Source organism: Ptychodera flava, chromosome 11 (assembly GCF_041260155.1).
Source record: "Ptychodera flava strain L36383 chromosome 11, AS_Pfla_20210202, whole genome shotgun sequence".
Taxonomy (NCBI): Eukaryota; Metazoa; Hemichordata; class Enteropneusta; family Ptychoderidae; genus Ptychodera; species Ptychodera flava.
The window spans coordinates 42,411,223-42,437,275 of record NC_091938.1 but is presented as its reverse complement, the minus strand read 5'-3'; the positions used below and the strand labels follow the sequence as shown (position 1 = coordinate 42,437,275).

The window sequence follows — 26,053 nt, the reverse complement described above, 5'->3', positions numbered from 1 at the left end:
CATGCCTCTTCACAGTTTATGCTATATGACACTTAGTTACATAGGGCATTTTCAAACAATTTTACCATTATCAATCAGCATCAAACAGATTTTTAACGAACATCAAAATAGTAGTGCACACATGGATATTTTACATCTAGGATTAAGCATCTACTTTTATGTTGAAGGGTTTCACTGGACCGGGTAACCATGGAAACCGGTCAATACATCCTTCACCGGCCTTCTAACTCCCCGGATGTTTCTATTCAAATCAGTGCTCTGATTTGCACTCACATTGAGGCATGTAATAAGTATATATATATCGACTGGCTGCAAAAAACACTAGCCTTGCCCCCTGTAATTTCTGTTCAGTCCTTTACCAAGACCAGGGGAAAGGTTCTCACAAATGTGGTTTCATGAATGGAAGGGGAATACCATGCATGCGTGAGTTTCAAAGCTCATTGGGAATAGACTTTTTTTTCTATATCTCTTCAGTCATTTTGACATCAATAATATTAAAATAAATGTGAAGTTTTCTAGTTATTCAAAGAGTATCTGTCTGGTTTCAATGTGTTTACTCCTAATATTCACTCTATGAGCACTGACACAGAGGTTTCACGTAGGTACCAAACAAGTCATAGAGGGCATGTTTTCCAGAATTGGTGGGAACTGCTGTAGTTTAATTTTCAGACACTCATCATCATATTTTTGTGGCTCATTAATGTTCTTTATTGGCTCGTTCTAACTAATTCTTGCTGGTTATTGCTCATTACTGCTGGTCACTGGTTGTTATTGCTAGTTACTGCTGGTCACTAGTTGTTATTCCTAGTTACTGGATTTACAGCCTCCCCTTCCAATATCAAGACTTTCAAAAGATGCTGAGAAACCTACACCTTGCAGTGCATTCTCATTCTCTTCATCACCAAAAGTGCCACTTTGGATATTAGGTGGTATATAAATTTGTTTGATGAAAAGATAGAAGGGTTTTAAATAATGAGACATTGAAGTTTTATATGACAGAACTGTAAAGGAAAAAGCACATTTTTCCAGTATTCCTGGTCCTGTCATCCTCTGTCATCCCTATTACCGAATAGAACAGTCACAGCATGTTTTATTTCTATTGAGATTCACAGTGTTTATTGTCAAGCATCAGGTTGCTCAAGCATAAAGCCTCAAACCTAGTATAACTGCAGTTTAGTGTTACAGAACTAGGCGCTTACCCTTGGATAAATATGGAAAGTATATTTTCACATCTTTACCTCATTTACACATCTCTTAATCACTCGAATATCTCAACTTTATAACATGGTGACTTTACTAAAATGCATGCTTTTGAATTGATAATGAGAAATTTTCTGAGAAAATGCTTGCCGTCTCACAATGCAAACAATTACGAAAGTTACTTGTGCATATCAACCAACTGTAAATGATAGAATTGAACTCTCAAAAGTCTTGGCTATAAGAAATGTGTTAGGAAACAGAATGGAAGTACAAACTCTTTTCCAAATAAAAGTGGCGGTACTTTTTTTATTGGGAAAACAATAGATAAGATTTATTAGGGTGCATTATGATGAAGAAACTGTTGACAAGAACTGAATAAGTTTTATGAACACATGGCAAAGGTATCAATGTCCCTCAGCAGACATCCCATCACTTTCAGTCCTCCTGATCTATGATGCTTCTGCTTTTCGTTTCTTTTGTTTTGCAAACCATTCATCACTTTTATCCTCAGCTATTGCCTGCAAAAGGTCACATAAAAAATTCATAAGAAAAACAGCAATACTGCCACACAGATATCCTCTGGAGCCTGTACATTCTTTCGGAAAACAGCCACTGTTAAATATAATATTAAATATTCTTGAGTTGAGGTGGTAAATTCTTCAAAATTTCTGGAGTATACCATCAGTCCGATGGGCTTTGTTTGTTTTAAGCCTAGAAATAACACTTTCTTGTTCTCTGATGAGTAATTTCAGCATGGAGAGAACCCTAATTAATATGAATATCTTCATCTGCAGTATCATTACAGTTGAAATTCTGTAGGAAAGACTTTGCTTCTTCAAAAAAAATTCCTGGTTATCAGTAGAGGAATGAACAATATTTTCGGAAAAAAGATTTGAAAAATGGTCAAACCATTCTTTTACATCAATATTTGATGAAGGCCCAGATTTTCTAGAGTTTACTTAGGTTCCCAAAACTTCTTAGAATTTGGTTGTCTGCTCAGAAGTTCCATTTTGTTTTTCTCAGAGTCATGAAATCACTTTTTCTTACTTTTCAAAAGCAACTGATACTCTGTCTTGAGATTGATGCAAATCTTAAACACGTCTATGGAGCTGCTATTTCTAAAGTGAATAACAGCTTGACAAACTTTACTCTTCACACAACAACAGTCATAATCAAACCAACCAGTATAATAAGATAAAACTATAGAAGATGTAGACTCATTTTAATCAGCAACTTTCACTCCCTCCACTGAAGACTGAAAAAAAGTACATAAAATGATAGCAACTTTTGAAATGTCACTATTTCCAGGGGCATCAACAATATCTTTCAGAAAGTTTACCCTGGTCCGTCTTTCCAATATGCATTAAACGTATCTTTGTACCTCTCATTCCAAATATGCATGTTTTAACAGTGTGTTTTTCCACTGGCAGTTTTACTGGAAGTTCTTTTTTTCTGTGGTGGTGTACACATATATAAAGATAACTGGTTGGTGATCAGATTCTATTCAACAAGTCATCGTTGATGACACAGTCCCCACTTGTTAATGGGTATTTTAATTACAGGTCCTCAGAGAGGATAGAGTCCTCTTCATTAGGTCTGTGATAAAAATACTTTTGAATGAATTCGCTTGATACATGTCTGAGTTATGGTTCAGGACATGAAAAAATTGTAACAAAATGGTCGCACAGTGGCCATATTGGATCGCATCACAAAACAAATTGATGTGCATAGCTATGACATTGGTCGATGTCCTTGTACCAACTTTGAATAAAATCGGTTGAAACATGTGGATATGCCTGAGAAATGGCTCTGTACATGAAAAAATCGTAATAAAATGGCCGCCTGGCGGCCATATTGGATCGTATCACAAAACAGATTGACGTGCATATGTATGACATAGGTCAATGTCCTTGTACTAACTTTGAATAAAATCGGTTGAGATATGCCTGAGTTATGGCTCTGTACATGAAAAAATCGTAATAAAATGGCCGCACAGCAGCCATTTTGGATCGTATCACAAAACAAATTGACGTGCAGAGCTATGACGTTTGTCAATATCCTTGTACCAACTTTGAATAAAATCGGTTGAAACGTGTCTGAGTAATGGCTCTGTACATGAAAAAATCGTAATAAAATGGCCGCCTGGCGGCCATATTGGATTGTATCACAAAACAAATTGACGTGCATATCTATGACATAGGTCAATGTCCTTGTACTAACTTTGAATAAAATCGGTTGATATATGCCTGAGTTATGGCTCTGTACATGAAAAAATCGTAATAAAATGGCCGCACAGCAGCCATTTTGGATCGTATCACAAAACAAATTGACGTGCACAGCTATGACATTTGTCAATATCCTTGTACCAACTTTGAATAAAATCGGTTGAAACGTGTCTGAGTAATGGCTCTGTACATGTAAAATCGTAATAAAATGGCCGCCTGGCGGCCATATTGGATTGTATCACAAAACAAATTGATGTGCATATCTATGACATTGGTCAATGTCCTTGTACCAAGTTTGAATAAAATTAGTTGGAACATGCCTGAGTAATGGCTCTGCATATGAAAAAATCGTAATAAAATGGCCGCCTGGCGGCCATATTGGATCGTATCACAAAACAAATTGATGTGCATATCTATGACATTGGTCAATGTCCTTGTACCAACTTTGAATAAAATCGGTTGAAACATGCCTGAGTTATGGCCCTGTACATGAAAAAATCGTAATAAAATGGCCGCCTGGCGGCCATATTGGATCGTATCACAAAACAAATTGACGTGCATCTGTATGACATATGAAGTAATCCTTGTACCAAGTTTGAATGAAATCGCTCCAGGCATCTCTGAGATATCTGCGTGAACGGACGGACGGACGCACGGACGGACGCACGCACGCACGCACGACATGACCAAACCTATAAGTCCCCCCGGACGGTGTCCGTGGGGACTATTCAATCAGACACACAAAAGTAGCCAAACCTAAAAATTCATATATAATTAGTCAGGGATATTATAGTCAAAATATTAAAGTAACTGTACTATCTCTTTTCAAGAATAAGCTTTAGATGAACGACGATGGACAACAACCTATTTATTGCTGACAGCCATGCTAATAAACATAAACCTGAATGTTTGGGTTGCTACTCTTTAAATCCTAATTGTAAAGTCTATATGATCCAACAAGAATAAAAATGTTGTTCCTGAAAGATGATTGACAATAAATTACCTTGCTCAATAATTCATCAGCCGTGACATCAGTTTGAGATAACTCCCTGAATGCTTCATCTCCAACAAAACAAATCTCATGGTTATCCTGAAAAATAATAATGCCTTGTTATATTAATAAAATATTTAAGAAATATTTAAGAAATAGTATAAATGACCTTGATACTTATCCAGCAAGTCAAAACTGTTGCATTTTTGACACTGCTACACTGGCAAACACGTTAGCTTTTGTCCAGCCAGAGTGTTGATTTTTGCAGGCTTGTTGCTGACAATGACTACTTTCATATAAGTTGTTCCTTCTCTTTTTTTCTCTACATTTCTTCATCTTTCAGTCACACTTTGCAAAACAGCTGAAACTTTGATCTCTTCAATGTAATGCTTATAGATGCTTACATAGACCTCAGTAAAAGAATGTCTGTCTGGTGCACACAGCATAGCCTGTGTCAATCCATTTAAATGTAAAAACTGCTATATGACAATATGCTCAAGCATTATGCTGCCACAGCTTTGTATACTGTCATATTAGGGCATGGCATCACTGTGAGACAACATAGCACTCCTATCTTCTGTTACAGAAATGTGGGTTAAAAATAGAAGGATGCAACTTAAACAAAACTAATTATTGTCACCTTCTAAGTACAAAATGTGTGTAATTTTTTCGTAAAAGTCACAATAACCAATATGCTGTTGTGCATACAGCGTAGTTAAATGCGTGGACAATGCATTTCTTTTGTTTGTGTTGATGTCAACAGAGGTGGATAAAATTTATTCTTGACTTGCTGCCCAGTGGTCAATGCTAAGATGTTGGTTACTGACAAGCACAGCTGAGTGACAAGGAAGATGTATATTTTGCTGGGAAATTACATCAGTAAGTAAATATCTACTCTACTCTGAATTGTCATTAGTCAATAACTTTGTGTTCCTGTTTACTGATGTTTTCAATAGGTCAAACCCAGAATTCAAATGGTCCACGGTACAACAAAATCCAGGTGTGTAAATGCGCATAGACTAACGTGTATTTCTATACGTGTTAGTGCAGATGTGGGTTTGTTTGTACTGCGATCATGTGATCTCTTGGGCGTATTGAGTCTGTAGAACACATCGCGTCCTTTTCATTCCGGAATAGAACCATTACTAAAATACAAGTCATTTGAAGATGACACAGTCTCCACCTATTTAAAGGTTCCCTGATAGGATTTAAAGGTGGCAATAAACAAGTAAAAATAAAGTAAAGTTGATAAAGGATATTGATTGTGTTGTATGAGAATAGCTTGTGCTGAGATCTTATTCTCATATAATAAATTAGAACAAGCGACCTAGCGGCCGATATAGCTCCGCTGTGTTTTATAGAGAATAACTATTTTTGACGCATGTTGATGAAGGAGGTGGAAATCTTTGATAGCTTAATGCAGTGGCCAGAAAAAAGTGGCAAAAATAGCTGCAAAAAAACACAATTGAAGATTTCATCATACTTTGAATATATCACATTGGATCATCCCTAAGAACATGTCAACCAAAGCTATCTGATGAGTAGTTTTTTGAGAACAACATTTTCTGACCAAAAATACAAAATTGCAGATTTCATCATAATTTCAATAAATATCATGTAGTTCATCTGTAGAAACCTGTATACCGAATTTCAAAGCTATCAGACCAGTACTTTTTGAGAAACACATTTTTTGACCAAAACTGGCAAAAATTGCCCCAAAAATTCAAAATTGCAGATTTCATCATAATTTCAATAAATATTATTAAGGTGATCTGTAGGAACCTGTATACCAAATTGCAAAGCTATCAGATGAGCAGTTTTGGAAATACACATTTTTTGACCAAAAATGGCAAAAATTGCCCCAAAAATACAAAATTGCAGATTTCATCATAATTTCAATAAATATCATTTAGTTCATGTGTAGGAACCTCTATACCAAATTTCAAAGCTATCAGATAAGTAGTTTTGGAAATACACATTTTTTGACCAAAAATGGCAAAAATTGCCCCAAAAATACAAAAGTATTGATTTCATCAGAAATTCAATATATATTACTCAGTGCATCTATAGAAACTTGTATACCAAATTTCAAAACTATTAGACCAGTACTTTTTGAGAAATACATTTTTTGACTAAAAATAGCAAAAATTGCCTTAAAAATGCAAATTTGCATATTTCTGCCAATTTGAACAAATCTGAAATAGATCATCCCTAGGGACATATGTACCAAATATCAAAGCTATCTGACTGGTAGTTTTGAAGAAGAAGATTTTTAAAGATATTTTTACCAAAAATGACAAAAAATACCTTAAAAATACAAATATGCAAATTTGACCACGATTTGAACAAACTTAAGTGAGGTCACCCAAAGTGAACTGCATATCAAATTTCATAGCAATCGGACAAGCGGTTTCAGAGAAGAAGATTTTTTTACCGAAAACACAAAAAAATGCCCCAAAAATGTAAATATGCAAATTTCAGCACGATTTGAAGAAACTTAAGTAAGGTCACCCCAAGTGAACTGCATATAAAATTTCAAAGCAATTGGACTTGCGGTTTCAGAGGAGAAGGCAATTGTTGACGGACGACGGACGACGACGGACAACGACGGACGACGACGGAAAATCAACCTATTTGATAAGCTCCGCGTCCCTGACAGCGGAGCTAAAAATTGCTAATAAAAGTAGAATTACAAGCAAAATCCTGTCAAGATAAAGATTTGTATACCACTAAACTCCAGTCTGAATATAGTTTTTAATGAGACGCATACATGCCAGGGAAAGGGGATAGATTAAATACTGAATGACTGAATGTTTATGATCACAGGTCATTTTGCACTCATTAAATGTCTCTATGTTACAGCTCACCAGAAATGTCAGGAAACAGGGGTAGGAATGAAATAGGGGTGGGGAATAGAAACCACCCTGTTGACCACTGAAAACCAACCGTGGACCGGAAAAATCCCGCGGTTGACAACTAGATCCCACAGCGGATCATGTAGAACCACACGGTAGACCACTAAAATATTGCTCATTGGCCACATGAGGACGTGTTTTCAAGATGGTGACGTCTGATGATGACAGAAACTCCGCGCCCGGTAAGTGATTTTTCACAGATAAACTACTTATCAGATGAAAATCTATACTTCAAATAAGCCCCATCCAATGACAAAATGTCTCGAGAGTACTCAGATCAAGTTTCGTTGGCCGATTCCATTCTAATCAGAACGAATAAATTCTTGTGTAGAAACAGACACACGGTTTCCACGCGCCCATAGCAGTAGCCTAGTAATGGCATATGTGTATGAGTATGAGTGTGTCGAAATCATACCCTGTCATTTTGCTGCAGTTCCGTGGCCAACAACTTTACACGATTTGCGACGTGTGGACGGAAAAGTGGACCCACCTTTATCCACACACTCATCAGACGTCGCCATCTTGAAAACACGTCCTCATGTGGCCAATGAGCACTATTTTAGTGGTCTACCATGTGGTTCTACATGGTCCGCTGTGGGATCTAGTTGTCAACCGCGGGATTTTTCCTGTCCACGGTTGGTTTTCAGTGGTCAACAGGGTGGTTTCTATTCCCCACCCCTATTTCATTCCTACCCCTGAGAAAGTGATAAGGTGGGTTGTTTGGTGTTACGTTTAGGTAATGGACAACACCATTATATTTGATGGGTGGATTGTAGACATTTTTGACAACTTCTGGCTGGTAAAACTATTGACCGCGTCTCATCAGAGAGGTTACTTAGTGTCACTATTTCTAATAACCTAGACTGGTATGAACACATTTCAATCATTGAAAGCAAAATCAATTCCAAATTGTTTCTTTTGGCACGCATCAAAATATATCTTCCTCTCCACTCACGCAAGCTATTTTACTACTGTTTCATCTCACCACACATCAATTACTGTTCTAATGTTTGGAGCTTTACTTCCAATAGCAATATTTTTGCATTGGAGCGTCTACAGAGACATGCAATGAGACTTATTCTCGACACTGTCCCGCCTCTTTCCACTTTCCAAATGTATACTCAGCTTCACTGGCTGTCGATTAACTTGAAACTCCGTTTTAATCGTTTGGCCCAAATTTACAGAGCAACTCACAATCTAACCCCTGACTATATAACCAGTATGTTCAATAATTATATCCCTTCCAGATCACTTCGTTCTTCCAATCAGAACCTCCTTAAAGTTCCTAAAGCACGTACACTTCTTTATGAAAACACCTTGTCTGTTGCGGATGTGGATGAATATAACGATTTCCCCAAATCAATGAGGGACTCTGAGTCACTGACTAGTTTTAAGAAATCTTGTAACAACTTTCTGTATTCTATTTACTTGTCTGATGCCTCTTCCTAGTTTTTTTATATATTTGTACTTCTGTGTTTTGCTATGTACATTAAAGATACTATGATACATAATTGAAAGTCATTTAAAATTTTTATTTCAGCCAATTCCTAATTCCTAATTTGCATATTCAATGTACTTTCCTAATTAGGGATATATACTGGGGTTTATTTGATCAAGGTTGGCAAAACATGCTATGTACATTGACAACTATACCTGGATTATAACAATATGGAAAGTCATTTCGCATTTTCATGTCAGCTAATTTATAATGTGCATATCTAATGAGCTTTCACAGTTTGGCATATAGAGCTTGAAGAACTTGACCAAAGGGAATTTCACTTGCTATATTAAGTGATGATACAATGAAAGTACTCAAAGAAATTACTTGTTTTTATTTCAGCTGATTACATATTTGAATACTTAATGTTATTCATGTCCTTTAGAATTGATCTTTGGTGAATATTGTTCATTATGTTGATCATAATACTTTCAGTGAAGTTGCAAACATGTGGCAAAGGTTCAAATTTGCACATAAATGCAATATTTAATGAAACACATGAGCATTTTCAGTTCATATCTGATATATGTTTCCAGAATACCGGTACTTTCCACAATTATCATAGACAATAACAGCAAGAAAACACTTATTTTGTAAAATTTTGAACATCACTGTTGCATTTGATTGAAAGCCATTTGGATACCTACCGGATCAGCTAAAATGACAACTTCTACAGTGGCTTTACCAGGAGTGTCTAGGCTGACCAATGGTGTGATGATAGTTTGCTCATTTCCTTTCATACTACTCTCAATGATTGGAAGCTGATGAGAAAATGTAGCAATTTGATGAATCAAAAATATCAGTGAATGGAATTCACTGATATAGGCATAAAGGTAAATATTGCTGGTAATCAAAGTTTCTCAAATTTTCTACTCTGACAAATTCAAATTACTCCTTGATGAGTGTTCAGACAGCATTATAGTGCCAGTGTATAAATTCAGATTCCTGGCTTGCGTACACAATATATGGCAGATGATGAGACATATTGTCAGTTAGAAAACAAATTGGTGAGAATATCATAAATGCTTGCCTATTATTCACTTAAAGGTATACTGTCACCTGTTCCAATTTTGCCACAGTTACCATGGAAAGGGAAAATCTGACCAATCATAGATTTTAAGCGGGTGGCCGCTTTTTAAAAACGCCCCTTTGACCATATATGGGCATATTTAGATTAAAGGTGACTGTATACCTTTTAGATTTCTTACCTCACTTCTTGGACATGAGAAGGCAATTCTTCCAAAGGCTGTTTCGTGGTTTACCTTCTCTCCCTTCAGATCATGTAACTCTAATTTGCACTGGTTTTCATTGAAACCTAAGACTGCATGATCATCTTTTTGTTCAAACAGAGTCATTCCGCAAAGTTTAGTCCAATAATCTGGAAATACCAACAAGTTAACAGCATTTTGAAGTCTCTCATGTTATTTTTCAAATCATACCTTCTCATAAACAAAACATCGCTGCATTAATAGTATCATAACTGTTGTATCAAATAGCCAATTTTTTCATTCACAGAAAGCCAGACTTCAAAATTTGGGTTGATTTAATGAAAAAAAAGCTACAAAGAATGCACACTTCAACTAGTCATCAGTAATAGAAGGATTGAAGATGTAGCAAATATCAATAGAAAATAATGAGTGTTTTGGGTTGATTTAATGAAAAAAAAGCTACAAAGAATGCACACTTCAACTAGTCATCAGTAATAGAAGGATTGAAGACGTAGCAAACATCAATAGAAAATAATGAGTGTTGTAATGGTAACAGTAATAAGTGCCAACTTTGAAACAAACATAACATACCTATTGATTTTTGCAAATTAGAACTACTCAGCGTAACTTTCTTCACTGGATCTGATGAGAGAAATAAATGCCAAATGCTACCTATGAGATTATGTAAGCAATGGTTTGTTTCTTATTGCTTAGGAATGAAAAGAAGCTTCAATTTTCTTTATTTAGACATACTAATGTCTTTTCATTGTAAAAATATACTGAATGAAAACATCCTCACTTATGCACAGCAAGTTGTGGCATAAAATTTAACATCAAATGACATGATATCATTTCAAGTCATGACAAATCATGTCAAATGATATCAGCCCACCTGTAACTTTTACTCTACATTTTATCATTCAAGTTGCAAATATACCAGAGATCTCTCATTCAAATTATCTACTTAACAAGGCTCCATCTTGTTGCATGGAATGTGCTGGACTAAAAATTACTAAACTAGAATTTGGTTAAAGAAAACAAGAAAAACTTGTCCTTAAGTGAGTATTAATTTCAGCATGTATTTTGCAGTAAGTTGTAAATTTTAATCTGTATCAGTTCTGGGTCTTCCTGACAGCTGAGTATCTGTAACCATTAGAACCTAGCATTGGCCATTTGGTTGAACATTATAGCAATACTTTCCTGAGTTGAGAAGCTGGATCTTCTAACTAATTTTCACCTCCTGAAATGTGTTGTATTTGAATTTCTTTCAGAAGAAACATTTTATGACAATAAAATACATAGTAACAAAATGTAGGCAACACTAATTTATGGGAATGTTGCATAATTAGGAGCATAACCTCTGACCCCTCCACGTCACTTTCGCTCCTTGCCGCCAATGGGTTGACAGTGCCCAGCGTGTCGTTCTTCTACGGGTTCCGCCCAAAAGTACGATGACTTGTCCATGTCCGAATTTATGGAGGGACATTTGGCTATTCTACAATCGAGAGAATTAAGCCCCAAAGAGCATCGGTTTCATCTGTCACATCTCCATGGGTTGATGAAAGACGCGAATATCTTTCGGTGGGATGCTATTCTGAAATACCATGCCGCATTGCTCACCAATATGGAGTCCGGCATCAAGTCATGGGAGAGTGACTTTTCTGACCTCAGAGAGCAGTACTTGCTGCCCAGAATAGGCAAAGTAAAACATGACGCAAGTCCACTGGTCCCACAAGCAAGAAAAAGAAAGACAGCATTGGTGTGTGCTATAAGTACCAATACAATAAATGTGATCTCAAAGACAGCGAGTGTAGCTTCAAACACTATTGTGAGGCGTGTGTCAAGCTACACTCGCTGTCTGGCCGCACATCCCAAAATAGATTGTCCATGGAAGGACAAAGCTTATGTGACAAGGAAGCCAGCTCTGGAAAGAAGGACAGTAAGGTAGCTAAATCCCTGTGACCCTGATAGCCTGAGTCAGCCATTAACTGTTGATCAGACAAATCAAGACTGACTGATTCAATCACATTGATTCTGGACATCAGCTGGAGGTATCTGTTAATCTAAGTAATACCACAAACCCATGTAATCTTGAGAAGTCATGTAGCTTTGGTTTTACTACCAATAATCATCACTCATATTTTTCTAATTCTGTCAATAATTTTTCAACCCCCACTTATGATTTTGTTTATCACGACAATTGCTCAGATTTTCCCACAATCTGCAATACCGCATGTGAAGCACACTGCTCTACTCTTACTGACCTGGGGCATGGTAATTTTCACAGTAAAACAGTTGTGGGTTCGGGTAGACACAACAATAGATCATGTACTCTTTCACATCACTTATAAAGGTAGTATGCACCTCGAAAGTGAAAGACTTAAACTTTTGCTCTAACTTTCCTTAAGGAATCTTTCAATCATTCTCTTTCAAAATCAAGAATAAAAATAGGGGGTCACTGTGCAAATTTTGGTACCAGAGAAACAAATTACCCAAGATTTACCAATATTACAAATTCAAAATGGCCACCATCCCTGTGTTAACTCTCTGGAGAAAAATTTAAAAATTCGAATTTCAAAAAACTAAGCCAGTGAAACGTTTTCTTTTACCAAGAGCTTTAAAATGAACCCCATATGTGGTAGATCAGAAGAGAATTGTAAAAGTTTGAGAGTCCAAATGTCTGTCCCGGAGGTGCATTCTACCTTAACCTGTTCACACCCAGTTCCCTGTAAACAGGTCCATTGTCACCGTTGATACCACTGGGTTTGGGTCAAACCGTGGTGGTGAAAGGGTTAAATGATCATGAACAGCATCCCAACAGAAGGGATGTAACACAGAGCATCTTTGAAACTGCACCTCATGCTCGTGGTGAGGTACACGCCGATATTCAGCATATTCACGACACAGTCGATGTACCTAAACAACACTCTGATACCCATTCCGAGTGGGACGCGTGTAACCAAGTTGCACACAAGGGCAGCAAAATCCCTGCACAGTGTTACAATGACACTGAGAAGTACACTTGTGATACACGGCTGCCACGTGACACACTGGACTCAATGGCAGTGCAACAGTGGCACTGAACAGGACGACTGCAACACACATACATGGTGTGATACCAACTCTTTTCCACAGGGCAATTGTGGCCCTGGCCAAGTTTTTGTAACACACTTTCCACATGTTTTCATGACCTATCTTCGCAGTGCGATAGCGGCACTGAACAGGATGATTGTGATCTACGGGCATATTGCGCTGAAGTACACGTACCCTCTGACACCATTGAACAAAACCCTTGTCACAGAGCTCAATGCGACAGCCATTTTGAGAAAACTTATCCTGACACATTTAAGCGCCCAATTGTGACACTAACAGGCCGCCTTATCTGAGGGTTCACGTTGCAACTTGAGTTCACAAGTGAAAGGCTTTCTTTTGTTTTGCAAGTTTTTCTAGTTTGTTGCAGTGCCAGCATCCATTCAAACCATTTGTTGATTTCTCCAGTTCCTGGCAAGGTCTGTCACTTCCACTGGAACACTTCACAATTACCTATACGCAATTAGATTTTTACACAGGATTCATGGCCTGTCTCCTGAGGCATGTAATAGCTAGTCAAGGCACTTTGTGCTCTCCCTGTCAGAATTTGCCGGTCACCCCCACCATTTTATTGAAAATTATACAGTTTCATGATTTGTCAAAGGCAATGGATGCCACTATTTGGGCAGCCACTTTAATTGGTTTCTTTTCCTTTTGTCGAAAATCTAACCTGGTCCCAAAGTCCAGATTTGCCTTTGACCCTAACAAGCACTTACACAGAGGCAAGATTGTTGTAAGTGATTCCGGCCTCATTATTGTTGTTACTTGGCCAAAGACCATTCAGTTTTATGAGCGTTTGTTAACCATTCCGATTGCCAGTGTCCCAGGGTCACCTTTGTGCCCTGTCAAAGAAGTAGACACTCTGAGACTTTGATGTACTTACTTCATTTACTTCCAAATAAACCACAAATATGAATATTTTGCAGTGGTACTAAGTCTCAGCAGCTGCAAAATCAGTGTTGATCCATGGCTGAATGTGTATGTTACCTTTTATTGTATTATCTGTGTATTGCATTAACTTCCAACCCCAGTAAACGCGATTTAGAAGGCCTAACACAGGTGTACGTTTTAATGGGGTGGTCGCGTCATGTAAACAGAGACTATCCTTTTGTCAGTCTATGTTTCACGATTGCACAAGAAATCACTCGTGAAATGAGGGAGTGGAATTCATGATTGTGCTAAACAAACAAAAAATATACTGGTGATATGAGACCTAAAATCATTGCATTTCGCTGGCCTCTGATATGCACTTTTCTCCAATATCCTATTGCAAACAACTTATTATCAAATCTACCTTCCTAGGTTACATGCAATATAATTTATCTTTGTAAGTTATGCATTCTGAATGATAATCTTTGCAGAGTTATGTTACCTGTATGTCACTCGAACACCAAAGATCCTACTTCATTAATATATTACATCATCATCAATATGACTTTGAATCATTCAGTGAATCATTCATTTGACTCACTCAGGAACATGTCAAGACAGAACTGAATGCTTACTAACCAGGAGATGGTGGTTGGTTATCTAAAAGGTAGAAATTGTATCCACCAGGTGCTTCTACAACATAACAATCTTTCTCCACTTCCTGTATTGGCCACTCAATGCTTTTAGCATTCTCAATAGCTTCCTTGGATGCTATGGTCATTCCCTGGTGAAAAGAAACACAATGAGTTGTCATCTTTAAACAATGCTTTCTACAAGTATGGCAAGAGTATCGTTATAACAGTAATGTTGATATTGTAAACAAAGCATCATAGTCTCAGATGTCAACATTGTGAAAGTTAATAATATATATATATATATATATATATATATATATATACACACACACACACACACACACACACACTTTTAACACATACTTAATTCTGCTATCCACATCTAGCAAGATTCCACAACACACTTTTGGATAATCATCCAAACGTTCCACATACCAAAGTTCATCACATTTGATGTGGTAGTTTATAAGTTCTGAGCCCCGCAAACTTGGTCTACAGAAGGAAAACTTGGTCTACAGAAGGACTGATGGACGGACAGATGGTCATACAGAAACACAAACACCAACTGACAAAGTGATGACATTGGCCCATTCTTGCGTCTTGGTGCAGGTAAGTCACCAAGATAACATCAGAACTTGCTCTGGGCAATACCAGCCACCATGGATAATGAGAAATAGTCAAATACCCAGGCACTCAGGATGCGTATGTTACATCAATTTGATTATTCAGTTTCTTGTCTTCTGCGATTAATGTTTAACCCTTTGAGTGCTGTAATTTTTCCCCACCAAAATTTCAGTGCAACATTTTACCAAATTTTTAAATATTTCGCTAACTTTTTCGATAATTTTGGATCAAATGGACATCACATTTCATCGGCTACAGTTTTTCACCAAAATTTTGGCAAAAATCTGAAAAAATTTGACTGGGGCACATTTTATAAAGGTGACAAAAATTGACTTTAGCGCGCAAAGGGTTAAGCTAGTAATCCTACCTTATAGTTTGTATGTTTACAAATGTTAATTTTTTTCAGGCACACAGCTACACTTTACTTGATTTCATAAACAGTAGATGTCATTGACTAAAATGCACAACACTGAACACTAACAAATGTTTACATTTTGCCTGTAACACCAATTACATAGTGAGATTTCAACATACAACCACAAACTTAGAAACCCTACGGTGAGTATTGTTTTTCTTTCAGCTGCATGTCCACTTACATGTGCAGATGGAGCAGCAACTTTTAGAACAACTTACCAAACAAACTGCATGAAGTTTAATACCATTGAAATTTACTAACACATTTTTTATACTGTGGTGAAAATAACCATACCTATAACCTTTCAAATCTTGGCTAAAGTTGGTATCCTCAAGTGAAGTGCTAATTGTGTGTTGGGAGACACTGGTATTGGCCACTTTTACTTGAGATAGCTGGAATATGTGATCTACTTCACAACATTGATACTGCTTAACATTGATAAAATTAAATATTGAATACATTAAATTGAGGCAAAACCTGTTAAAATCACATTCCGTATTGTTTTCTAATGATTTATTCATTGTTGTTTGACAACAAACACAGTTCACCGAATCAAATGCTCATTAAATGACCATGTATGTAAATTTCATGTTGATATATATCACCAAAAATAAGAAAACCTTACAAAAATATTTAGGGTAGAACGCACCTCGGGGACAGACATTCGGACTCAAACTTTTACAATTCTCTTCTGATATACCACATGTGGGGTTCATTTTAAAGCTCTTGGTGGAAGAAAACTTTTCGCCTGCATAGTTTTTTGAAATTCGAAAATTTTTATTTTTCTCAATAGAGTTAACACAGGGATGGTGGCCATTTTGAATTTCTAATATCGGTAAATCTTGGGTAATTTGTTTCTCTAGTACCAAAATTTGCACGGCGACCCCCTATTTTTATTCTTGATTTTGAAAGAGAATGATTGAAAGATCCCTTGAGGAAAGTTAGAGCAAAAGTTTAAGTCTTTCACTTTCGAGGTGCATACTACCTTAATTTTGTCCATTTCATTTGAATCTGAATACGTATTAATACAACCATTCACAGGAACATTTATACCAAACTTCAAAGCACATGTTACGTGGTTCTTGTGAACAGATTTTCTGAATTTGACTGACATGTTCACTGTTAAATAAAAAAAATCATGGCAATGGCCAAGAGGATACGTTAACATTTGATTTGAAGGCAAGGTGGCTGAAAAAAAGAATTACTGCAATATGTGTTGCATTTTATACTGCAGTGTGCACAGACAGCACAGGTAACTTTGGGTTTGTACATAGGTAAAAGTATTGAACATTGTGTATGACAGCCTTGCATCAACCGTTGTTTCTGTGTGCATGTCATTTGACTTCTCTGCCATGGTGAAATTGCATTCAAGGTTATTTTGTAAATGAAACAGGATTTTATATATAAATTGTGAGATAGGTGACGTTGTACCCGAAATGAGACACAGTGATTGTCACAATGACATGAACTAACTCTACCCCTACAAAGTGTGTGTATTGACTTGATTTGTTTCATTTTTGTTGCATGATGGATAGTATGGGCCAGGAACTGAGGTTCACTGAACTGTTGGGATGGAAATGACGTAACTACCGATATAAACATTCTGAGATTTTTATTACGATTTTGAGAAAGTAAAAATTTATTTTAGTTATGCTTTTTTGATTGTCAGTGTCAAAATAACTCGGCTTCTGTGTTTTGCATGCAGCGTTTGTGACATCATCAGTTTGTGGCTGTACCACTTCTTGAATGTTGCCTTAAAGTCTTGTTATTCTTGAAAGTACTTCATGAAGTCATGTATACTTTATATATGGGAAATCTGAACCTCTCTATGTAATGTACTAATCTATAGTTTTTTACTTACTATGAAATCATTACCAAGTTTGTAATGGCCAATACCATAGTTATAAGTCAATTCCATGACAAAGTGATTATCTTCGTCACCATATCCAACCATAGTCTTACTCCATCTTCCATCGTAGGGTCTACCAAGAAAGCAGCATGCATGTATAGACTTCACATAACCAGCAATTTTTTTTTAACTTGTACTTTTTTTTACGATACAAGGCAATGACTGACTCAACATACCACTTTATGTACCTACTGTTGTATTATGTAGACTTAGTGCTTCATAAACTGGTTATATTTGTATGAATTCCAAAGGGGTGTAAATAAAGATACTAAGTTAAATAAATGCAACTCTCTGAAATACATCTTTGTTCGGCAAATGACAAGAAGATCCCATCAGCACTTCTATGAGTTCATGATTGCATTATGACAAGTCATTTACAAGTACAGAACAAGGGTTTGTGCCTATAAGTATACTAATGTCATCAGCTGTGCTCTATAAACAACCCAACATCAATAAACAATTGGATATTGAATGTTCATAACTAAAGAAGTACTTTATATGGGTCAAAAAGGGTGTAGTGTTTAAAAATACCTTTAGATCAACAGAAACTAAATCATGTGGTATACAAACCCATTACAAGTTGCTTTACATCCTTCTGCAAACTCTTCATGTCTTAGAATCTATGAACAGAAATTCAGAAATAAAAATAGTCTTCATTTTGAGTGAATAAATAACTTACATCGTGGATGACATAGTCCCCACAAGATCAGATGTTTGTAGGTGCTGTTGAAACCTGTTTGGATTATAGCACTTTTCCGCCATGATTGCTACAACCATTGGTTAGTGGAGACATATCCTTGTGCCATATTGTGTATGGATTGAGTATGACTGAAATTTCAATGGCTGTACTTTCTCATTCTGTTGTGAACTGGTTCAAAGTTATATATATGTAAGTGTTGTCTTCTGGGTTTTTTTGTGACCTGCATGTGGCTTTCATTTATTAGGGGGGGGTAGGGGGGGTAGACGACGACTCGTAGGTTTGGTCATATCTATGCATGCGTGTGTGCATATGTCCGTCCATCTGTCCATGCAGATATCTCAGAGATGCCAAGAGCAATTTCATTCAAACTTGATACAAAGATTACTACTCCTTATGTCATACATATGCACTTTGATTTGTTTTGTGATCCTATCCAAAATAGCCGTTTGACAGCCATTTTATTTAAAAAGCAGGGACTGTGTCATTGACAATGACTATTTGAAAAAGAGCTCTATTTGTAGAGCAACAGCACTTAATTTCATTTAACTTTGTAAAGATGTTTGTTGCACAGATCTCTGATGGCACACAATGAGATATGTCAGTATTGCATCAGTTAATTGCTAATTTGCATATTTGATGAATTTTTGTAATCTGGGTGATATGTCCAGAAATACTGCAGCAAATTTGATGAAACTTGGTCTAGATCTTTAGCACACTGTATCATAATAGTGTACAAGACACTTCTCAGTGTCATGAAACATGATTGCTAATTTGCATATTTAATGAACTTTCCTAATTAGGGATATATACCTGGATTTACTTGATCAAAGTTAGTGAAACATGCTATGTACATTGGTGATACCAGGTAAAACAATATTGAAAGTCATTTCGCATTTCCATGTCAGGTAATTTATAATTTGCATATCTGATGATGATGTGGTGAACATTGTTCATGATGTTGATCATGAACACTTTCAATGAAGTTACAAACATGCGACAAAAGTTTAAATTTACACAAAACTGCGATATAAAATGAAATATGTTAGCATTTCCAGTTAGTATCTGGTTAACATTTTATTATTGACATGTGAAAATCAAACATTTCGCAAAAATAACTTTCCAAATTAGCAAAAATACTTATTTCGACCCAAATTTTGAAGAAAAATGTGCATTTCAGTAACCGTCTGTTTTATTCAGTCAATAAGCCTCTTTATATTCAAATATTGTGGAATAAATACAAAATATGGAGTAAGGCCTTTAGTTTTATTAGTCCCCATGGACACTGTCCGGGGGGACCTTTAGGTTTGGTCATGTCCGTGCTTGCGTGCGTACGTGCATGCGTGCGTTCGTCTATTCACGCAGATATCTCAGAGATGCCAGGAGCAATTTCATTCAAACTTGGTACAAGGATTACTTCATATGTCATACATATGCAGTTCAAGTTGTTTTGTGATACTATCCAATATGGCCGCCAGGCGGCCATTTTATTACGATTTTTTCATGTACAGAGCCATAACTCAGGCATGTTTCAACCCATTGTATTCAAAGTTGGTACAAGGACATTGTCCAATGGCATAGATATGCACGTCAATTTGTTTTGTGATAAAATCCAATATGGCTGCCGTGCAGTCATTTTGTTACAATTTTTTCATGTACAGAGCCATAACTCAGGCATGTTTCAACCGATTTTATTCAAACTTGGTACAAGGATATTGACCTATGTCATACATATGCATGTCAAGTTGTTTTGTGATACGGTCCAATATGGCCGCCAGGCGGCCATTTTATTACAATTTTTTCATGTACAGAGCCATTATTCAGGCATGTTTCAACCGATTTTATTCAAAGTTGCTACAAGGACATTGACCAATGTCATAGCTATGCACATTAATTTGTTTTGTGATACGATCCAATATGGCCACCAGGCGGCCATTTTGCTACGATTTTTTCATGTACAGAGCCATAACTCAGACATATCTCAACCGATTTTATTCAAAGTTGGTACAAGGACATAAACCTATGTCATACATGTGTACGTCAATTTGTTTCATGATATGGTCCAATATGGCTGCATGGCAGCCATTTTGTTACAGTTTTTTCACGTCCTTAGCCAAAACTTTGGCACGTCTCAACTGATTTTATTCAAACTTGGTACAAGGACATTGACCTGTGTCATACATATGCACATTGTTTTGTTTTGTGATACAATCCAATATGGCCGCCTTGTGGCCATTTTTTTCTCGATTTTTTCATGTCCGGAACCATAACTCAGATCTGTATCAAGCGAATTCATTCAAAGTTGGTACAAGGACATTTACTTATTTATACATGTGTATGTCGATTGGTTTCATGAGATGGTCCAATATGGTCACATGGTGGCAATTTTGCTATGGTTGTTTCATGTCGAGAGCCACAACTCTGGCAAGTCTCAACTGATCTTATTCAAAGTTGGTACATGGACATTGACTTATGTCATACATATACGTGTTGATTTTTTAAACAGTAAGATCAAATATCGCTGCATGACTGTGATTTTGTTACAATTTTCTATTGTACAGAGCCATTAACTCAGACATATTTCCACCAGTATCATTCAAAGTTGGTACAAGGACATTGACCTATTTCATACATATGCTCGTCAATTTGTTTCACGTCATGTATAGCAGTAACATGTCAATTATTGGAGTTTCATAAGTAGGCTGATATGTCAAGAAATACTGCATCAAATTTCATGAAACTTTGTACAGATGTTAAGCTCACATTGCTTTAACATTGAAAAAGACATTTATCAGTGTCATTTTAATTAATTTGTAATTGCATATGTAATGAACATTCCTAATTAGAGTGATATAGCCACAAATTAATACAATGTCAAATTTGATGAAACTTTATACAGATGTTGATCTCATAGTGTTGTAAATACTGCATCAAACTTTATGAAATAAGGTACCAGTGATAATCTGTTAAGTGTTAGCATTGTATGCAAAAATGTTTTGCAACATCCTCTTCAATTATTCCTAGTTTACTCATTTTATGAACTTTAGGATATTGGCCTACATTGGTTTTATGTTTTCATCACCATGGAACTCATCCTTGGCCATTGAGCACCATCTGTATCGCAGTATTTTTATCATAGACCTAATTAATGAAGAGGACTCTATCCTCTCTGGGACTTGTAATCAAAGTACCCATTAACAAGTGGGGACTGCGTCATCAACGATGACTTGTTGAATTTTGACACAGGCTCATCATTGCTTAAAATGCTAGTGTCAGGCACAAATTTCATCATTCAGTTGTATTTTCGGCGTGTCCTTCGGGCGCGTAACTTTAATAATCAGTGATATTTTTCAGCACGCCCAACTTTAACATATCAAGCATACATACATCAGAGATATCTGTGTGTTCAATATCTTTCAGCGTGCTCTTCAAGCTCATTACTTTAACATATAAGACATTTTTCAGCATGCCCTTCAGGTGCATGACTTTAATGTACAAGGCATATATATCAGAGATATCAGGATGTTCACCCTGTTTTCAAAATTTGGAATAGGGGGGTCAGCCACTTTTTGACGTCCGCAAAAAATAATCCACTCCCCCCCCCCCCCCCCCGGCCGAAGAAACTGACCAGTCCCTAATTATGGTATACATAATGATCAGATAAGTTCCAAATCACAACATAAATGCTGAATAATGGCAAAACAACCAAATTTACCAAATAATTTCCTAATAATGTCAAGACAATGTCGTAATCATGACTAAATAATTGCAGAATAATGACCAAATAATGACATAATTATCACCAAATCACCAAAAAATGGAATAATAATGATGACATGTTTTATAAAGATTTCAAGATAATTTTGGCGGTGTTCTCACCCCATATCTGTGAGCCACCATTTATACCGAAAGTTTGTAATGGCGGCCCCAGAAATGTTTTTGGAACACGATCGATGTGTTTGAACAAATACCAAACCCCATGAACGACAAGGTTAGTAGTGTGTTTAGTCGGTAGTGATAAACCGGTCATAAAGGTGCGGGATTGCTGGATAGCCAAAATAGCCAGCTTTGACATATTTAGCAGCTATTCAGCTAAGAGGGTTTACAGCAATAACTCAAGGGATAATTAGCGGCTATTCAGCTACTATGTTTGGGACCTAATGACGGAAACTTAATAGCTGCTTCGGGGTTGTTGAGCAGCTATTCAGCTATTCAAGCTAATAGCCGTTTTTAGCCGCTATTAGCCAATGTTAGCTGGCTATTAGCTGGCTGTCAGCTATTTTCGTATCAATCATATTCATGCAAAATCACTGTCATGTTTTCCTGTATTAATTATTGCCTTGCCTGGAAACTTATAGTCTCATCATTAACACGCCGAATGAGGTGACATACAATTCGTACGTGTATTTTCTGATTTTTTATTACATTTTCAACATTTGCTTACGAACGTTTAAACTCGAGAAGTCTTACGGTGTGATTACTCTTGCAATGCAGCACCTGTTTGTCGATATCTTTCTCATTTTTCAATTATTCCCACTGCCGATCTGAGTGATCTCGCAACTGCACTTCCGCTTTTCCACATGAACTTACTGGTCGCAGTTCTTTGTCTGATTTAGTACCTGTGTAATCAGTCATTCATGTTTGTCGCCGGGATTAGTATCTGTTAAAACCTGAAAAGTGGGCATAAGCATTACCAATGGTTCTACTCCGGAATAAAAAGGACGCGATGCGTTCTACAGACTCAGTACGCCCAAATAATCACGTGATGCCGGTACAAACAAACCCACATGTGTACTAACGTGTATGGAAATACACGTACGTCTAAGCGCGTTTGCGCACATGGCTTTGTTTGTAACGTGGGCGAATCGAATTCCGGGTTTGACCTATTCTCATGTACAGCATGATCTTTTGACGTGATTTTACCCTTCGCTTATAACTTAAAGACAATGAACAAAATAATTACCACGTTCACCATTTCCTCCGTAGAGCCCCGCTCGACAAGAAATGCACAATGCAATTAGGTATTTCTAAAGTAACCGGACATTTGATATTATTTTCTTGGTTCTACCCATATTCTCGCACATCTTTCATTTCATACAGAGACCAAGCCAAAACAACAGCTTATCTTCCAAACGCTTGTGTATCTTCCTATGTAAGTACTTGTCAGTTGTGGGAAGTCTTCTACAAACAATTTTTGTGTTCAGCTGCAAACTGACATGCATATTTAATAAGTCTTTGAACAAAAGACAATGCAAAACCCGTCACAGGTATTTGATTAGCCTCTGCGTGAATGTCGGTACAATTAATCACATGAAACCTTTTCAAACAGAGACTAACTGACCATAACTACTCTACTGCTTAGCCAGCCATGTGACTTAATATATTTTCTTGGTTCTACAAATCGCAAGATTCCCCGATCATTTCGTTTTACAACAAAATTTTTCATGCCAGTGAATGAAATCCTTGATACGTACAATTGTGATTTCTTTAGCTCTCAATGCAGAAAACATGCCATGTGCTGTGGTTAGTAGAAACTTACACTTGCATGAAAAAAATATCTTCCATAAAGAACTCAATACTACGTTTTTGGTTCTACAATAATTATTCATTATATTTATGAGATGTCTAATTCTTTGTACACCTAAGTGAAAGTCACGCTCGTAACTTCCTTTGTAATAAGTAGTTGCCAGGCTTTTTCAGACGTGTCCGCTGCTTAGCTGGTAGCCAGCTGGCTAATAACAGCTAATAGCGGCTAAAAACGGCTAATAGCTTGAATAGCTCAATAGCCAGCCCATTCAGGCCGCGGGAGTTGTTAGCTGGTAGCCAGCTAATAGCTAGCTAAGAGTGGCTATTAGCAGCTAAAAACGGCTAATAGCTTGAATAGCTCAATAGCCAGCCCATTCCGACTTTGGGAGCCAGCCCATTCTTACCTTGGGAGTTGTTAGCTGGTAGCCAGCTAATAGCTAGAGTGGCTATTAGCGGCTAAAAATGGCTAATAGCTTGAATAGCTCAATAGCCAGCCCATTCAGGCCGCAGGAGTTGTTAGCTGGTAGCCAGCTAATAGCTAGCTAAGAGTGGCTATTAGCGGCTAAAACCGGCTAATAACTTGAATAGCTCAATAGCCAGCCCATTCCGATCTTGGGAGCCAGCCCATTCTGACTTCGGGAGTTGTTAGCTGGTAGCCAGCTAATAGCTAGCTAAGAGTGGCTATTAGCGGCTAAAAACAGCTAATAGCTTGAATAGCTCAATAGCCAGCCCATTCCCACTGCAGTAGTTTTTAGCTTGTAGCCAGCTAATAGCTGGCTAATAACAGCTCATAGCGGCTAAAAACAGCTAATAGCTTGAATAGCTCAATAGCCAGCCCATTTCGGCATCAGGAGTTTGTAGCTGGTAGCCAGCTAACAGTAAGCTAAGAGTGGCTATAAGCGGCTAAAAACGGCTAATAGCTTGAATAGCTCTATAACAAGCCCTACAATAATCATTTATTTTTAGCCGAATAGCTACCTACTACGTTTGTTAGCAGCTAAAAGTGTCCTGTGGAAATTAATAATAGCTTGAATAGCCACAAACAGCTAAATATAAGCTATTCTTATGGCTAACGTAGCTATTAGCTACCTAGCTATTTAGGGGGCTATTCAGCTATCCAGCAATCCCGCACCCCACTCAAACCGGTACGACCAAATGCTGTAAATATGTCGGGTTTCACATCAAAATGCTGCGTCATGTGAGACGCGCTTATTTTGAACGCTTAAAGGGCCTTCAGCATTGGAGCTCTTGTAGTGAGCGAGGTCGCAAAAACCATAACTCACCGACCGCCTAACCGTCGTCTACAATTTTGCAGCTGGGATCACAACAGAGCAACGTACCTTCATGCCGAGCACTTCTCTGTAGAATTTAGCAGTTGTAGTTCGGTCGCCAACTTTGAAAACGTAATGCAATGCGCGCCTGGACATACTGGATCTTCCGAGTTATGATGCAGAGCGTTGTCACTGCAAATGAAGTAACTTAATCAGTTGCTGTCGAGTCACTGAATAATAGTGTATACGCAGAAACATTTGCGCCATATGCAGTCGCCTGCGACCTTCGACCCTGCAAACGTCATCAAAAACTGGCGTAAAGTTTATTGGCGTCACCTCACCCATATCAGTCCGGGTCAGCTCCAAAATTGGAGACTCATTATGATAATGTATTCCGGCATTCAGCCAATCATCGACCAGATTACATCATTAATAAAGTACAGGTCACGCTGGGTCACAAATTACCCACCAAGTGTGATCGGCAGTTTTGGGCCGCTTATTAAGCCCCTGTCTTGTGAATTTCGACGAATTTCGACAGTCAACATAATCCACGTGTTCTGCAGAAGGTCATGTCCAACAAGGAGTCCGATTAGTGAACAAATATTCGAAATATTGACGATTCATTTCTACACCCAGTTTATCGATTTCGCTCAAGTACCGAGAATCATTTTGTGGATGTTCGTCATCTCTATTACAAATACTGTTATAAGGGTTATTTGTGTAGGTACGCGTATAACATTTTGCAAGAAAGAAGAGCAATGTCAGAGCTTTAAAACGATACCTGTTTTGTAGTTGTCAAACGCAGACTAAAAATGGTACGCAATTTTGAAAATGTGTTGACAGAGTGGCCACACAACTGTTCCCCATACGGTAGAATTTGTATCGCTGCCATCTCCGATACAAATGGGGTATTCTGAACGATCTGTGTAGGTACACGATTTATATTTGCAGGACTTCAAGCCAGAGTCTAGGAATCACA

The 26,053-nt window shown here is 37.3% G+C and overlaps 1 protein-coding gene across 1 annotated transcript; it reads right to left on the bottom strand.

The window, feature by feature from the left end:
• Positions 1–1,088: 1,088 nt before the first annotated feature.
• LOC139144560 (glyoxalase domain-containing protein 4-like) lies at positions 1,089–25,409 on the bottom strand. Its single transcript, XM_070715270.1, has 9 exons — positions 25,144–25,409; positions 18,151–18,200; positions 17,533–17,653; positions 14,637–14,781; positions 10,629–10,679; positions 10,038–10,207; positions 9,477–9,590; positions 4,429–4,515; positions 1,089–1,718 (listed from the first exon to the last, which is right to left on the bottom strand). Exons 1-9 carry the CDS (start codon positions 25,228–25,230, stop codon positions 1,650–1,652), a joined length of 894 nt encoding a protein of 297 aa, XP_070571371.1. The 5' UTR covers positions 25,231–25,409; the 3' UTR covers positions 1,089–1,649.
• Positions 25,410–26,053: the final 644 nt, after the last annotated feature.